Source organism: Eretmochelys imbricata, chromosome 1 (genome assembly GCF_965152235.1).
Source record: "Eretmochelys imbricata isolate rEreImb1 chromosome 1, rEreImb1.hap1, whole genome shotgun sequence".
Taxonomy (NCBI): domain Eukaryota; kingdom Metazoa; phylum Chordata; order Testudines; family Cheloniidae; genus Eretmochelys; species Eretmochelys imbricata.
In genome coordinates this window covers 349,142,166-349,159,944 of record NC_135572.1, presented here as the reverse complement: position 1 = coordinate 349,159,944, position 17,779 = coordinate 349,142,166, and the positions used below count along the sequence as shown (strand labels likewise).

General features: G+C 47.4%; 1 protein-coding gene across 1 annotated transcript in view; it reads left to right on the top strand.

Moving 5' to 3' along the window:
* The window catches only part of LOC144259608 (store-operated calcium entry regulator STIMATE-like), a 68,907-nt gene that overhangs the window by 20,731 nt on the left and 30,397 nt on the right, over positions 1-17,779 (top strand). Inside the window, exons 2-4 of the mRNA XM_077807895.1 lie at positions 13,017-13,065; positions 14,095-14,190; positions 17,053-17,174. Coding sequence (XP_077664021.1) covers positions 13,017-13,065; positions 14,095-14,190; positions 17,053-17,174 — 267 coding nt within the window. The remainder of the gene's footprint in view (positions 1-13,016; positions 13,066-14,094; positions 14,191-17,052; positions 17,175-17,779) is intronic.

Genomic DNA, 17,779 nt, shown 5'->3' with positions numbered 1-17,779 from the left:
TCACTATCTCTGGAGTCTAGAATCACCATGAGGCCTAGCATTTACAAACTGATCTGTATGATGAGCAATTTGAAGGAGTGCTATCATGGGGAGAGAAGACTGGAAGTTGGGTCTCCAGCCCAGCAAACGTAGTTTAATGTCCAGTGTCCTGGTCCACGTGGATCATCTAATAGAGATTTATTTAGTTTCAACTTAAACTGGAATTCTATCTGCTGTTGTCTGTTTAGAGTTGATCGGTATTAAATTTGCTTTCTCTCTGGTGCATAGGGTGTTGAGATGAGATCCCCAACTGTCCATCCCACATGAGGCTCTAATAGCATCAGTGCTCAAAAGCTGAGCAGGGTGAGGCCTGGCCAATATCAGGAGAAAGCCATGAGCCATATTCCCATGAGTTGGAACACTAGTGTTTATAATCCAAAGCATCCCACTGGATTGCTCCAAGTGTGCTGTGAAGTGAAGGGAATGGAGAGGGCCATTCTGTGGGTAACTGGGTGTGAGCCCATTCAAGGCTTCGAAGACTGCTTGCAATAGACCCAGATTCTTGCTGACAGGATTGCAAATTGCAGATCCGTAGCATGGTTGGTGGTTCTTGGAAGAAAAATTGCAGCATGCTGCACTAGCTGGACATTCTAGGTAACCCATTAAGTTGGCTTTGAGTGGAAGGGAGTGGCCGTGAGAAATGCACAAATAGTGGTGGTTCTTCGAGTGTTTGCTCATGTCCATTCCATTGTAGGCGTGTGTGTGCTTGCCACATGCACAGGTGCTGAAAGTTTTTCCCTCAGCGGTATCTGTAGGGGCCTGGCTGTGGCGCCCTCTGGAGTGGCGCCTGTATGCCGCGGTATAAAGGGCGCCACCAGTTCTCCCCACCCTGAGTTTCTTCTTAGTGCCAGTAATGGTGCTGGAATGTCATCTGCTTCGGCAACCTTCTCTCTCTCAACCATTGTTGCAAACTTTTCTCCTGTAGATAGGGAAAACTATTAACAATTTTTAACTTAGTGTAGTAGTTAGTTAGTCCTGGATGGGACTCAGCCGAGGGATGGGGCATGCCCTGGTCCTCAGGCTTCAAACCCTGTGACCGCTGTAAAAAGCCGATGCCCATCAGCGATCCTCACAGTAGTTGTCTGAGGTGCGTGAGCGAAACCCACATCAGCGACAAGTGTCGTATGTGTAAAGGCTTCAAAGCTTGGACAGAAAAGGAGCGGGACATACGTCTCTGGCACTCCTTGTGGAGTCAGCGTTGGCATCGGAGACATCCAGATCGGACTCTGCCCAGCACCGCTCCATTGATGCGGAGCACTCTGCTGGTGCCGTATTTGGACCAATGCCGATCTCCCTCCTCGGTACCTGGGTCAAAGCAAAGAAAGTCTGGGAGGGGACGATCCCCTACATCCCATAAAGGGAAGGAGAGGGCTGGAGGGGAGCAAAGACCCGTGAGGGGCAGCTTCTCGCCTCCAAGCGGGAGTTGGGCCCCAGCTCAGGTCGAGCAGGTTAGACATCCTAGCGCTACCGGTGCCACCCACGCTGGCTACGGCGGTGCCCCATTCCAGGGGTAAACCTGCCCTGGGACCTTTCCACCAGTCCCCATCAATGCAACACCGCTCCTCACCACAGGGAGTGTCCCGCCAGTGCTCACCCACACAAAGCTACCACACCTCGGACACAGGGTGGCCCGCCCAACGAAGTTCCAGGCTCCGGACTTGGCACCACTTGTTGGGCTCCAGACGCTGATCTCTGATGACGCGGTGCAGACCCATGGAGGTGCGCCTGTCCCTTCAGCCCCACTATTGGGACCGCCCAAGCTGCTCGCCTAGTGATTGGCACCGTTCTGAGGACTTAGGTAAAGGGTCCAGGTCTCGTTGCCAGCATCTCTGCGTATCCCCTCACCACAGCCCAGGTCTGCCTCAGGCTGTTGGGTCACATGGCGGCATGTACTTATGTCGTCCGCCATGCGAGGCTCAGGTTGTGATCTCTCCAACAGTGGCTGACAGTCTTCTTCCAGTCCAGGGATCATCTGGACAAAGTCATCACGATCCCACTGAAGGTACTTACCTCCCTGCAGTGTGGACCAACTCGAGGGTGGTCCTGGAAGGAGTTCCATTCGAGAGTCCTCGACCTTCAGTATCTCTAACATTGAATGCCTCCGACCTCAGCTGGGGAGCGCATCTCGGCGAGCTGCAAACCCAAGGAACGTGGTCCCTAGAAGAGCTGACGTTGCACATAAATGTCAGGGACCTCAGAGCAGTCCACCTAGCCTGTGGAATCTTTCTGCCACATCTTTCCAGTCAAGTGGTACAGATGCTCACGGACAACATGGCCTCGATGTTCTACATCAACAAGCAAGGGGGAGCCTGCTCGTCAACTCTGTCAGGAAGCATTCTGACCGTGGGACTTTGTCATCCAGCATGACATCCACCTTGAGGTGTCGCACCTCCCCGGTGTCCAGAATGCGCTGGCGGATCGCCTCAGCAGGTCCTTCTCCCACCACGAATGGTCCCTCCACCCGGAGTCGTCCAGGTACTCTTCCAAAGGTGGGGAACTCCCCAAATGGACCTGTTTGCCAACAGGCAGAACAGGAAGTGCCAGCAGTTCTGCTCCCTCCAGGGCCTAGGCAGGGATTCCCTCACCGACGCCTTCCTTCTCTCATGGGAAGGGAATCTGATGTACACATTTCCGCCAATTCCGCTGGTCAGCAGGATCCTGGCAAAAGTCAAAGCAGACAAGGCGCGAGTCATCATGATGGCCCCGGCGTGGCCTCACCAGCATTGGTTTGGCATGCTCATGGATCTGGCTGTGACTCCCACATGGCCACTGCCCAGCCGCCCTGATCTCCTCTCGCAAGACCATGGTCGGCTCGTGCACCCGAACCTTCCCTCCCTTCACCTTCATGGCTTGGTGCTGCCTGGCTGAACCTGGAGAAAAGGACCTGCTCCAGTCAGGTACAGCAAGTCCTCTTGGAAAGCAGAAAGCCCTCCATTAGAGAAACTTGCCTGACAAAGTGGAAGCGGTTTGCCTGCTGGTGGAGAGGCGTGGCATTTCCCCAATAAGGTCGTCTTTACAGTCCATCCTTGGTTACCTGCTGCACCTTAAGCATCAAGACATCGTGCTTTCCTCCATCAAGGTGCAGCTTGTCCAGGGCAAATTGGAGTTCTCACACGACATGTCTACTTGGTTCCTAAAAGGACTCTTCCCACCGGTCTGGGACCCGATTCTGTAGTGGGACCTCAATCTCGTTTGAGAGGCCAAAAATAAATTTTAAAAAGTCAAGAAGCTTCATTTTGTCCTTGTCATGATGTTTTGAAGTTTTAGTTTTTTTCTTTTTTCTTGCTTTTGACTTTTTAATTTTTAAAAAAAATTAAAAGAACCACTTAAAACCCAAAGAAATTCATTTTGGGTCAGCTGAAAAATTTTGTTTTGACCCAGAACAATTTTTTTTTTCATTTGGTAAGAAACCCCAATAAATCAGTTTAGCACCAAACTGGTTTGGCTCCCAAACTGAAGAATTAATTATTGGTTCAGTTCTGCTTCATGCAGCATATATTTTGCCTGTGGAGCTCACAGCCACTGGATATCGCTGAGGTGAAGAGTTCAGCGGTATTAAAAAATAAACCACTAGACACATGGATAGCTACTGTGATCCATACCTCTGAGACCTAGAACGCAGAACAGTAACGTAGTCTCTGTGGGGCTACTCAGTAAGTCAACCTGATACCTGAAGCTGGTGCAGAAGGTGGCTGCTTGCTTGGCACCAGAGTTCCATGATCTCCACCTGCTGCCTGGTTTTTAGGTGGCGTATAATGCTTTGAATTGGACCTATTAAGCCCTAAATGGGTTGGGATCTGCCTACTAGATGCCGTCTTGAAGCATTCCATCCTGTGCACTGTCAACAGAAGCACTTAAGAATATAAGACCGGCCATACTGGGTCCAACCAATGGTCCATCTAGCCCAGTATCTGGTCTTCTGACAGTGGCCAGTGCCAGGTGTTTCAGAGGGAATGAACAGAACAGGCAATCAAGTCATCAATCCTATGTCGTCAACTCCCAGCTTCTGGCAAACAGAGGCTAGGGACACTCAGAGCATAGGGTTGCATCTCTACCCATCCTGGCTGGTAGCCGTTGATGAACTAGAAAAGTTCATGGAGGTCCTTTTTTGAACCCTGCTCTTGTTTTGGTCTTTACAACATCCCCTGGCAATAAGTTCCACAGGTTGACTGTGAGTTGTGTGAAGAAATACTTCCATTTGTTTGCTTTAAACCTGCTGCCTATTAATTTCATTGGATGACCCCTAGTTCTTGTGTTACGTGAAGGAGTAAGTAACACTTCCTTATTCACTTTCTCCACACTAGTCAAGATTTTATAGACCTCTATCATATCATAGAATAGAATCATAGAATATCAGGGTTGGAAGGGACCTCAGAAGGTCATCTTGTCCAACCCCCTGCTCAAAGCAGGACCGATCTCCAGTTAAATCATCCCAGCCGGGGCTTTGTCAAGCCTGATCTTAAAAACTTCTAAGGAAGGAGATTCCACCACCTCCCTAGGTAACGCGTTCCAGTGTTTCACCACCCTCCTAGTGAAAAGTTTTTCCTAATATCCAACCTAAATCTCCCCAACTGCAACTTGAGACCATTACTCCTTGTCCTGTCATCTGCTACCACTGAGAATAGTCTAGATCCATCCTCTTTGGAACCCCCTTTCAGGTAGTTGAAAGCAGCTATCAAATCTCCCCTCGTTCTTCTCTTCTGTAGACTAAACAATCCCAGTTCCCTCAGCCTCTCCTCATAAGTCATGTGTTCCAGTCTTCTAGTCATTTTTGTTGCCCTCCGCTGGACTTTCTCCTATTTTTCCACATCCTTCTTGTAGTGTGGGGCCCAAAACTGGACACAGTACTCCAGATGAGGCCTCACCAATGTCAAATAGAGGGGAATGATCACGTCCCTCGATCTACTGGCAGTGCCCCTACTTATACATCCCAAAATGCCATTGGCCTTCTTGGCTACAAGGGCACACTGTTGACTCATATCCAGCTTCTCGTCCACTGTAACCCCTAGGTCCTGTTCTGCAGAACTGCTGCCTAGCCATTCGGTGCCTAGTCCGTAGCCGTGCATTGGATTCTTCCGTCCTAAGTGCAGCACTCTGCACTTATCCTTATTGAACCTCATCAGATTTCTTTTGGCCCAATCCTCCAATTTGTCTAGGTCCCTCTGTATCCTATCCCTACCCTCCAGTGTATCTAACACTCCTCCCAGTTTAGTGTCATCTGCAAACTTGCTGAGGGTGCAATCCACACTATCCTCCAGATCATTTATGAAGATATTGAACAAAACTGGCCCCAGGACTGACACTTGGGGCACTCCGCTTGATACCGGCTGCCAACTAGACATGGAGCCATTGATCACTACCCGTTGAGCCCGACAATCTAGCCAATTTTCTGCCCACCTTATAGTCCATTCATCCAGCCCATACTTCTTAACTTACTGACAAGAATACTGTGGGAGACAACGTCAAAAGCTTTGCTAAAGTCAAGGAACACCACGTCCACTGCTTTTCCTTCATCCACAGAACCAGTTATCTCGTCGTAGAAGGCAATTAGATTAGTCAGGAATGACTTGCCCTTGGTGAATCCATGCTGACTGACTGTTTCTGATCACTTTCCTCTCCTCTAAGTGCTTCAGAATTGATTCCTTGAGGACCTGCTCCATGATTTTTCCAGGGACTGAGGCGAGGCTGACTGGCCTGTAGTTCCCTGGATCCTCCTTCCTCCCTTTTTTAAGGATGGGCACTACATTAGCCTTTTTCCAGTCGTCGGGACTTCCCCCGATCGCCATGAGTTTTCAAAGATAATGGCCAATGGCTCTGCAATCACATCCGCCAACTCCTTTAGCACTCTGGGATGCAACGCATCCAGCCCCATGGACTTGTGCTCATCCAGCTTTCCTAAATAGTCCTGAACAACTTCCTTCTCCACAGAGGGCTGGTCACTTCCTCCCCATGCTGTGCTGCCCAGTGCAGTAGTCTGGGAGCTGACCTTGTCTGTGAAGACAGAGGCAAAAAAAGCATATCCCCCCTTAGTCATCTCTTTTTTTAAGCTGAAAAGTCACAGTCTTATTAATCTCTCCTCATATGGAAGTTGTTCTAGACCCATAGTCATTTTTGTTGCCCTTCTCTGTACCTGTTCCAATTCCAATATATCTTTTTTTTTTTGAGATGGGGCGATCATATCTGCCCACAGTCTTCAAGATGTGGGTGTACCATGGATTTATATAGAGGCAATGTGATATTTTCTGTCTTATTATCTATCCCTTTTCTGATGGTTCCTAACATTCTGTTAGCTTTTTTTGATGGCTGCTGCACATTGAATGGATGTTTTCAGAGAACTATCCACAGTGACTCCAAGATCTTTCTTGAGTGGTAACAGCTAAGTTAGACTCCACCATCTGAATGTTGGGATCACTTACTCTCACCTGTAAAGGTTAAGAAGCTAGGATAACCTCACTAGCGCCTGACCAAAATGACCAATGAGGAGACAAGATACTTTCAAAAGCTGGGGGGAGGGAGAAACAAAGCCCCTCTCTCTCTGTCTGGGTGATGCTTTTGCCGGGGACAGAACAGGAATGGAGTCTTAGAACTTAGTAAGTAATCTAGCTAGATATGCGTTAGATTCTGATTCCTTTAAATGGCTGATAAAATAAGCTGTGCTGAATGGAATGTAGATTCCTGTTTTTGTGTCTTTTTGTAACTTAAGGTTTTGCCTAGAGGGATTCTCTATGTTTTGAATCTGATTACCCTGTAAGGTATTTACCATCCTGATTTTACAGAGGTGATTCTTTTTTACTTCTATTAAAATTCTTCTTTTAAGAATCTGAATGCTTTTTCATTGTTCTTAAGATCCAAGGGTTTGGGTTTGTGTTCACCTATGCAAATTGGTGAGGATTTTTATCAAGCCTTCCCCAGGAAAGGGGGTGTAAAGGTAAGAGGGGATTTTGGGGAAAAAGACGTTTCCAAGCAGGCTCTTTCCCGGTTATATATCTGTTAGACGTTTGGAGGTGGCAGCGATAAAGTCCAAGAGCACAAGGTAAAATAGTTTGTATCTTGGGGAAGTTTTAACCTAAGCTGGTAAAAGTAAGCTTAGGAGGTTTTCATGCAGGTCCCTACATCTGTACCCTAGAGTTCAGAGTGGGGAAGGAACCATGACAGATCTTTAGAATCTTTATTTGCCTTCTGGTGTTTTGAGCCTTCAGGGGTCACATTTTCAGGCTTTTTCCCCTAACTATGAGGGCTAGAAATTTATGAAAGTAAAATCTGTCTATTAATCACAAGATTCTGAGAGCTGGGGCTCTAAAAACACCAAATTGCAAGACTCAACAAAATCACGAGTGGGCAACACTAGGAGAGAAGAAAAATACCTGAGGTCCACTCAGTGGTGGTGGGGAAGGTTAGGAAATAACTTCCCATATGGACAGATTATGCCATAATTGTTGATTACAAGGGTTCTTTGCACCTTCCTCTGGAGCATTTGGTAGTGGCTACTGTTAATGTATTACAGGATTAGATGGACTTCTGACTGATACAGTGTGGCAAATCATCTGTTCCTGTCAACAAAATCTCCTACCTTATGGAAAAATGCAGAGGGTGAGGCTTGACTAGTAGTTGGAACCCAAGGTTAGGAGTCTGGCTACCCAGATCTCCAATCATTACCACTGCTGGTATTTATTATGACATATCTATATTGCCTTGGCATGCAAAGAGTGCAATCAAGGTGGCTTTGCCTACAGACTTCCTATCTGACTTTGGATAAATCACTGAATTTCCCTGTGCCACAGTCTCTAGAACAAGGATACTCTTTACAAACCTCAAATAACTTATCCTTGCTCCTCTACTGTGAGGGTGAGTAAAGCATTTCTGAGAGCCTCCGTTGAAAGTTGAGGACAGAATTTCCCAGCGTCACTTACTTCCCTGTTCCATGCTTGCAGATCTCTGCAGGTATCATGATAAGATTCCTAGTGATGAACCCTGGTGCAGGTTTTGCACAAACACATAATAAGATGGTGCTTACCCCCCTCCCCAAAGAGTTTACAACCAACGTATAAGAGAAGAGACAACAGGTGGATGGGGGAGTACAAGAAAATGAGACAGTGTTTGATGGCATGATAGGCAGCGGTTTCAGCACATACCTATTTTGAATCTTCTAATGTTTTGAAAAGCAAGTAGATTGCAGCGCCTAAGTACAGTGGCTTCAAGGTCGCCGGTCTTATCCCCACTTTAAGGCCTGTTCAGACTCCTTCTGTCATCAGCTTAGTAACTACTTGACCATTGCTAATATAATTAATAATCATGCCTAGCTACTTCAGCCGGCACGTCTAGTACATTGATAAGGGTTCAGCTATTAGAGTTCACCGTATATCCCCTAGCAATATCTTCTCTAATGGGATTATACATCATGCTTATTCACTGATGCTCACGTGTGTTGGTATCCTGGTGACATGGCATCACCCAGCCTCCCACTAGATGGCACTATCCATCAATCTATCACTGAAGGCTCAGCTGGAGTACACCCCTGGGAAATGGGATGAGAGGGGGGCAACACTTTTTTTTGGTAGTTGTAGTGTCTGAAACTTTCTGACCTGGAAGGAAAACAATCACTGACTCCAAATAACTGTGTTGGGGTCCCCCTTCAAGCTGGCAAAGCTTTTCAAAACAAACGGCCTGCTGTGATCCATCTTAGAATCATAGAAGATAAAGATTGGAAGAGACCTCAGGAGGTCATCTAGTCCAATCCCCTGCTCAAAGCAGGACCAACACCGACTAAATCAAGCAGGACCAACACTGACTAAATCAGACCAACTTCTGTGTTTAATTACTGACTTTCTCTTTAGAATAAACTTCCTGATTCATATGACTTAGTTGGAAGGCCATAGTTTTTGGATCTGATGCTATACTCACTGCTTTCAGATTGTCAGGTAGTTACCATTTGTACTGGGACCTAGGGGCCATAACACATTCTGCTAAGCACTGCACAAACATCGACTCGGACAATTTCTGTAAGCTCTTTGGGATATCGACTTTGCCCTTTCTGAGACCACCTTACAATGCTTGTGTCGCCATGTACAGTACAAGCCAAAACAATCTTGACAAACAGTTTTTCCAGTCCAAACGTGCCTCTAGCCCATTACTACCTTGGAACGTATCTGCACAGAGCCCCCCCTGGATGATAAACGTGGGAGCAGTGATAAGTGGCTGGGCTAGAAATGAATTTCTGCAGTTGTTCGATAACTTTCAGTCTTCATCAATAGGAAAATCACTGAGAATGGCCTCCTCCTCTGGGAGTTGTGGGAGGAAGCACAAGAGCGGTATGTGCCAGCCAGCCCGAAGACAGACAGACACACACACGTATGTCTGTCTAACTTCCGGTGTGCAGTTGAAGTAGATGGCTCAAAACTCCAGTCTCTGGGGGGGTACGTGAGTGTGAGGCACTTCTGGAGACCTTTGCAGTGGAACCACCTTATGGAAAGCAGGCACCTCAGATGAGGTAACACGTTTGAAGCCAGCTTAGCACAGCTACGGACATCAGCTTCTCAACTGCAACATCCATCTGTATTTGAGGAAGTCTTTCTCCATCTCTCCCTGATCCTGCTGCTTTCGCAGGTTCTCCCTATGCTAATGTAATTCCCTCTCCCTCCAGGGCTGACAAGGGAAGCATAGTGATGTAGTCTGTGTGCATGAGCACTCTCTGAAATGAACGCAAAATCCCATTACCTGTGCCCAGACAAGTGTTGATCTGCACTACAACTGCATCTTGCATCCACTCCACCCTTAACCTAGTTCTCTTTTCCAGGAGAGTCTCAAGTGAGAATCTGTGTATCGCTGCGCCCTTTGTTTATACATGAGAAAGGAATGTTGGCAAGGGGTTACAATACCAGGCTGGGAGTCTGGAGAAATTCAGTATATTCCTAGCTCTGCCACTGACTATTGGTGTGACCTGGGGCCAGTCACTTAAGCTCTCTGATTTAATTTCCTCTCTTTAAAACAGGATGTGGATACCTATCTCCCAAGTGGACCGACAGGTTGAACATGCTCTTGGGCCTGGTCTACGCTACATGGTTAGGTCGATGTAAGCTGCCTTACATCGACCTAGCTGTGGGAGTGTCTTCACTTAAGTTTAGCTCCCACCGATTGTAAATGCTTCTCTGCGCTGATTTTAGTAACACCAGCTTGATGGTTATTGGCCTTCAGGAGCTGTTCTGCCATGCCCCTGGTTTAGTCCAGTATGTCGCTTCCGTCCTGCGGCAGTGACGTATTTTAAATACAAACCCCTCCGCTTTCAGACTTGGGAGATGTGAAAATGAAATTGTTCTTATCAAGATGAACTTGCCCTCACTGTACATGCTGCATGCTCAGTCGCAGTCAACCATTTGTTAACTCCTATTATGCACGAGTTGGATAACATATTGATGATGGCTCCCATGACTTAAATCAAGCTTGTAGCTTTAAAACGTTACTTTCCATTTTTTTGGAGGTTTATAGTGCTAAAATTCACTTCATTTTGGAGTGGGCCAGGTGTCTGTCTCTCTTCTGAATCATTTTTCTCACTCCCAATTAGAAACCATCTTTAACTGACATTTAGGAACTTAATAGGGTAACAGTGGTAATCCGGTCACCATCTCTGAGGCTTAAAGAGACTACCGGGAGCTAGGAATGGGAATCAGAAGTTCTATAGCTCAGATTAGACTGATAAAATCCTAGACGTCCGAGGTAACCCAGTGCAGCCAGCTGCCACTGTAGGGTTGTCTGCTAACGTCCAGTTTTTTGTGGCAAGAAATACTGCGCTCACATCCTTCATATCCTTGAAATTGCAGTGCTATGTTTAAAAGTAGGCAAGCTAATAACAGCACGCACCTGGGGTCAGCGGCATGCCTGACTCCGTGTGGCAGAGCCTGAGCCAAGCTAGTGAGCATATTTCTGGTGTTAACTGTCTGATAGTTTTATAGGTGTATCATCAGTTCTCGTGTCTCTACTCATGCTCCAGCTTGCAAAGCTCAACTGGATCCCGTGGCTTGGCTCTGAGTCTCCCGTCTTGGCCAAATCTAAATGGTAGACTCTAGGCCAGGGGTGGGTAAACTTTTTGACCTGAGGGCCACATCTGGGTATGGAAATTGTATGGCGGGCCATGAATGCTCATGAAATTGGGGGTTGGGGTGCGGCTCTGGGTGGGGGTGTGGGATGAGAGGTTGGGGGTGCAGGAGGGTGCTCTGGGTTGGGACCAAGGTTTGGAGGGCGGGAGGGGGATGAAGTTTGGGGCAGGGGGTTGGGGTACGAGAGGGGGTCGAGGCATGAGAGGGGGTCAAGGGTGCAGGGTCCAGGTGGCGCTTACCTCAAGCAGCTCCCAGAAGCAGCGGCATGTCTCCCCTCGGCTCCTACACGGAGGCGCTGCCAGGCAGCTCTGCGTGCTACCCCATCCACAGGCGTTGCCCTTGCAGTTCCCGCTGGCCGCGGTTCATGGCCAATGGGAACTGCGGAGGCAGCGCTTGGGGCAGGGGCAGCGTGCAGAGCCCCCTGGCTGCCCCTACATGTAGGAACCGGAGGTGTTGGATCATATTAAAGAAGTTCTGTATTAAAATCACAAATGAGTTTGATTCCCCATAGTTTAAATTCCAGGGTATTACTAATTAAAAGGTCTCTTGGTTTTTGGTACTGTTTCTCTCCCTCTGTGTGTGAAACTTGCAAGCTGCTAATTGTGTTAGTACATTCTAAGACAGAGTCTGTTCTCAAAGCAATTCACAGAGAGAGAGACTCAAAACAATACTCTAACAACACTCTAAACAACACTCAAAACAATACTCTAACAACAGAAACAGCACCCAGAGACTCCCCGCCCTTTTGTTGTATTAACAATTGTGATTAAAATAGAGATAGAGGATGTATGTGGATGGATGCTTGGTGTGGATAATAACTGAATGATCAGGGAGGTGCCAGCCTAAGAATCCAGTGTCCATCGGCTGAAGAAGGCGTCAAGTGGAAATAACCAGAGGACCCCCGGAGGGCAGACTGGAATCCACCCAACAGCCTCAAGAATGGGAGAACCAAAGAACAAGATAACATCTTGGAGCTGTCAGGAATGTGCTATCTGCTGATTGATTCAGCAACAGCATGATGAAGCAATTCCCATAGACTGCCATAGGAAGAAATTCCTATAAAAATAGACTCTAAAAAGTGAGAACTTTGGGGTCTGATTCTGCAAACCAACTTCCAGGAGCATCAGATGAGCATCTGACAAGGCCCTGCTCCCTCCTCATGTCCAGGCCACCTGGCCAGTGGCTTGGCACGAGCAACTCTAAGGCTGGTAACTATGATAACAACCTTGCAGAACCTGTGTGTGTGTGTGTGTGTGTTTGTATGAATGAATGTGTGAATAAATATGAGATTGAATGGAATGTTATAACTAGAACTAACTGCTTACTATGATTCTTTCTGTATTCACAGTAAATGTGGTATTTTGCCTTTTTCCCTTTAATAAGATCCTGCTGGTTTTTATTTTATTGGTATAACAGAGTGGGGACATGCCACTGCTTCTGGGAGCTGCGCGGAGCCACAGCATGCATGGAGCAGGGCAAGCCCCTGACCCTGCTCCCTGGCTGGAGCGCCGGAGCAGGGAAACCCCTGGATGCTGCTTCCCAGCGGGAGCTCGAGGGCCAGATTAAAACGTCTGAAGGGCCGGATGTGGTCCCCGGGCCATAGTTTGCCCACCCCTGCTTGAGGCTCTCCCCATGGTTCTCATGTGACCATTGTCGCATTTGTTAAAGTCTACACTAGATTGCTTAAATGTATGGATAACCCTTTTATCCTAGGTTAGAGAAGGCCTTGGTGTGTCTTGGGCTGAGTATAACAGAGGCAAAACAGACTCTAAAGAAATATCAGGGTTTGTCTTAATCAACCTACCTTCTAATCTTGCTGCTTAGTCCAATTATACAGTAGGGTCTCATTTCCTTGTAATTCCGCCCTTTAATTGTCTGTCTTTACAGTAAAGCGCTTTCAGGAACCAAAAGAAGAGAGGCGTCCCTGGAGGATATGGTGAGAAATAGCTTTTTTTAAAAGCTCTGAACTAAGGGGAATAGATTCTGTCTCTCCGAACGGCTTTTTATGTTTACTCTGATAATTAATGGGCTTCTAGGTCCTTCCTGTTCCTAAATGTTTAACGTGGAAACCGTGAACAGACTGAAATTCTCGGTGGTGTTACTTCCTATAATGTTCCCATCACAGTATGGATGAAATTAACTGCACTATTGTAATCCTCAATGCTGCGGTGTATTTGGCCCTGTTTAGTACCTTTTACTGTTAGTTGAGAAGTCTCCAGGCATTACCAGCTCACTAACAACTCATTAGCTCCAGAAAGCTTTATGCAGTTCCCAACATACCGTTCGTTACGCTGCAGTGAGAGCCAAGTTAAGAAGCCTGTTACACCTGTGCATTTGTAGCTAAGAGCTGTATAAGCAGGTCTAATATCAAGGACTGAATGGCCTCATGGCCGTGCAGGAGAACCTCTCATCACTAAGATACCAGCTGAAATCCGGCCCAGATCAGTAGTAACCAAAAGATTTCACAGTCTCATGTCATCTCACATGGGCTCTGAACAAAGTTGGTGATTCAGTCCCGTTCCCAGTATGCAAATGGGAAAACCACCATCACAGTTGGCACTGACTTCCTTCTTGCTGGCAGTCTCAGGCTGAATGGGCTTATGTAGGCTGAATGCTCCTGCCCCATCCCCACCCTGTTTCCTAATAGCGCCCTCACTAATGCTGCATTCCGTGAGCTGGGGGCTCATGTCCAGTGAACTCTCTGAAGTGAATGTTTGGTAATGGTGTAAATCCATGAGTCGCGCGTGCTGCTCCTTGTGGGGGTGGGTTTTTCAAAAGCACTTGGCACCGGCCTACCTCTGCTCCCATTTACTTCAGTGAGGGCTTCTGGGAATCCCTCCTGTGGATTACAAAAGCTCCTTGTGCCAGACTTGATCTGAGGTCCCCACCTTCGCAAGTGTGATTCGTGTGCCAGCTAATACTCTACTGCTGCTATAGGAAAGGTTGTTGCATCTATTCTTTTCAGGTTTTATGATACCTCCAAGCAAGCAATAGGTGCCCTCTTCATCCATTTTGCTAATGTTTTCCTGTCGGGTCATACTGCAGAAGATCCCTGCTCTCTGTGAGTATAGCAGTGTGCTTGTGTAACCCACACACCTTCTGGGTGTGGTGTTCTGTCCCATCTAGTGGCACCGAGACCACTTAGAGATTAATGAGTTTGCTCTACAGCCTTAGCTAACAGCTGGTTGGCTTTTAGCTCATGAGGTAGAGGCTTATGCACTAAACTCCAGAGGTCCCAGGTTCGATCCTTCCCGCCGACGCCCAGGGTCTCTCGGTGTTACGCTTGCATTAATGTTCTCTAGTTGGGACTTGCATTAATGTTCTCTAGTTGCATCTATTGTCTCTACTATAGAAACAGACACTGACTTAGATCCTCTGAATGCTGTTCATTCCGATCTACCAGTCTGTGTTTCTCGTCTGGGTGGAGGCATCTGGGGCATCCAGAGTATCTGGCACTCCACTGGAAGTGCAAAAATGAACGGGCAGCTGCGCTCCTGGAGTGCCGATGCAGTTGTCTGGGAGGCAGTGCTGTCCGGTGGCTGAGATTCTGGAGATAGGGGCTCTGTGGCCAGCTCTGACACTGACTTGCTGTGTGACCTGTTTGGGGCAGAAGAGGGAAGGTCTTCCCAGTCCTTGTACAGTGTCCATAGGTCTCAGAGTAAAGTGCCATACACATATTGATGGACAATGTATTTGCACATTGTAATTGCATTTGGCACATATGCAAGCTAAATGTGTAATTGTCTCTTGCACGTCTGACGTTCTGAAATCAGGCCTTATAGAGGAGAATCCTAGTTTAAAATGTCTGCCTTTACCTGTGCTGTTAGTACTTCATACTGTTAAAGCCATAAAGGTGTGTTGAAATCTGTTACTCTTGTTTTTCCATCTGGTTTTCATTCAGTGTCACTTTCTGGCTCTCCTGCACTAGCGTTTGCATTCACACTATTGTTGAAGGCTGGGGGAGGGGTGTAAATCAAAAGAAAGAGTTTGCCTTTCTTTTACCACAAATCCTTTATTCATACTAGACTTAACTCCTCCTCAGTGGTTTTGACTAACTCCATTAGAATTCTTGGAAACTTCTCTGGCCTTTGGTATACGGGAGGTCAGACGAGACGATCGCAATGGTCCCGTCCGGCTTTAGAATCTCTGAAAACCCAGCTATAGCCTTTACAAAAACAAAAACAAAAAACACTTGCCTCAGAAAAAAATTGGTAGTATCTCTTTAAATGGTGTTGGCCCAAAGTTGAACCTACGATTCTAATAGAGTATCTGCAAAGTCTGTGATTCTTTATAGTTTAAACAAAAAAGCGCAGCAGAGCTCTGTTCCCCCCACTTCCTTAACATATATGTCAGTGTTTGGTAGGGTTGCCAACCCTCCCGCTTCGCCGGGAGTCTCCCGGAATCGGGCTCTATCTCCTGGAGGTTACTGAAGCCAGTCCGGGTGATTTTAGCCCGCTTAAAGTCTGGCGGTGCAGAGGGGCTAAGGCAGGCTCTCCGCATGCCCTAGGCCCAGCGGCTCCAGGAAGCAGCCAGCAGGCCCCTGCGGCCACCGGTGGGGGCAGGGGGTCTCCACATGCTGCCCCTGCCTACAAGCACCATTCCCGCGGTTCCCATTGGCTGGCTGCTTCCGCGAGCCACTCAAGGCCAGGGCAGGCAGGGAGCCTGCCTTAGCCACGCTACACCGCCAACCAGAAGCCACCCGAGGTAAGTGCTGCCCAGCCAGAGCCTGCACCCCTGACCCCCTCCTGCACCCCAGCCCAGAGTCCCCTCCTGCACCCAAACTCCCTCTCAGAGCCCACACCCCCACACTCCCTCCTGCACCCCAACTCCTGGCCCCAGCTCTGAGCCCCCTCATGTACCCAAACTCCCTCCCAGAGCTTGCACCCCAACCTTCTGCCCCAGGCTCAGCCCCCTGCCACACTCCGAACCCCTCGGCCCCAGCCCAGAGCCTGCACCCCCTCCCGCAACTCAACCCCCTGCCCCAGCCCAGTGAAAGGGAGTGAGTGTGCGAGACGGAGGGAGGAGGGGATGGAGTGAGTGAGGCAGGGCCTTGGAGAAGGGGGGTCCTTAGGGAAGGGGCAGGGTGTTTGAGTTTGTGTGATTAGACAGTTGATAACCCTAATGTTAGGGACTATAGAAATACTTACATCCATGTAATCTGAGCCCTGAACAAGGTAATTTAGTGTCTCAAGGCTTTGTCCATGGACTCTGTGTCAGAAAATATACAAAGCCTAGTCCCCAATCCTCTAAAAATCTTAAGCACATGTGCAACTTTAAAACATGTATGAGGCTACTGAAATCCCAGAGAATTACTCTTAACACTGAGTAACAGTGCAGTGATAAGCCAGTGTGTATGGGGAGGGAAGATTTGCTAAAGTGTTCCCAAGGTGGTTATAGATTAAAAGATGGAAAGATTAGATATTGAAATATTCATTAATTGGGCTTTATCTTAAGGCACTCTTTGGGGTTCTGAAAAGAAAATCTCACACCGTTCATGACTATACAATAAATCAAAACTGGATACTGATTTCCTAAATGCCACAGAAGATATTCTCAGGCTAATTTGATCCTGTAATATATCATGAACAGAATCTTCTTAGAACTTTACAGATGAGTTGTGGGAGGAGAGGGAGGTGCGGGGGAACAGGGGAGGCATTGGACCCAATTCTCCTTTCATTTGTGGCTTCTCACTTATATAGATTCTATGCCAACAGCACTGTTGGCTTTAATGCAGTTATTTCATTGTCTCACCAATATACAGGGAAGGAGAATTGGGACTGCTGAATATAATGAAGCTCGTCTTATCTGAATGGGGATTTCCAAAGTATCTATCAGAATCTATTCTGATTCCCTGGGAGCTAAGAACCCAGCTGAGCCTGAATCTTCAAGTGTTACACAGGGTGTTTTCTCCCCCTTCTGTTAGCTACCTAATGAATTTCATCCTCGATGCCACACTGGGGATGCTGCTGATCTGGTTCGGTGTGAAGGTTGTCTCCTGGCTTGTGGAGCATCGGAAGTACACATGCCTAGCCTTTGGAGAGTATGGTAGGTGTAGGACTACCCGATCCTCTTCCTTTCCCTCCAATATTTCTATATCATCTTTGCACAAAAGACACAGCAAGTTCACGCTTCTGATGTTTACTGGAAGATTCAGGCTAATGGAACTAACACTGGGTGCATTCAAAGAAGATACTTTAATACTTAGATATAATACTTAGTCCTGCCTAGAGTGCAGGGGACTGGACTAGATGACCTCTCAAGGTCCCTTCCAGTTCTGTGATTCAGATGAATAGTTAATTCTCAGAGGTACCTGTCAGTCATAGCAGTGTTTCTCAAACTTTTGTACTGGTGACCCCTTCAACATAAGAAGCCTCTGAGTGCGACCCCCCCCCCCCAATAAATTAAAAACTCTTTTTTATATATTTAACACCATTATAAATACTGGAGGCAAAGTGGGGTTTGGGGTAGAGGCTGACAGCTCGCGACCCTCCCCCCCATCCCCCAGGTAGTAAACTCATGACTCTCTGAGGGGTCCTGACCCCTAGTTTGAGAATCCCTGTGCTAGAGATTAGCTTTCATATTAAAAATGTCATGAAATCATTAGGTAACAAATAGATCAGTATCCACAAGCTCTTCCTACTCAGCAAAAG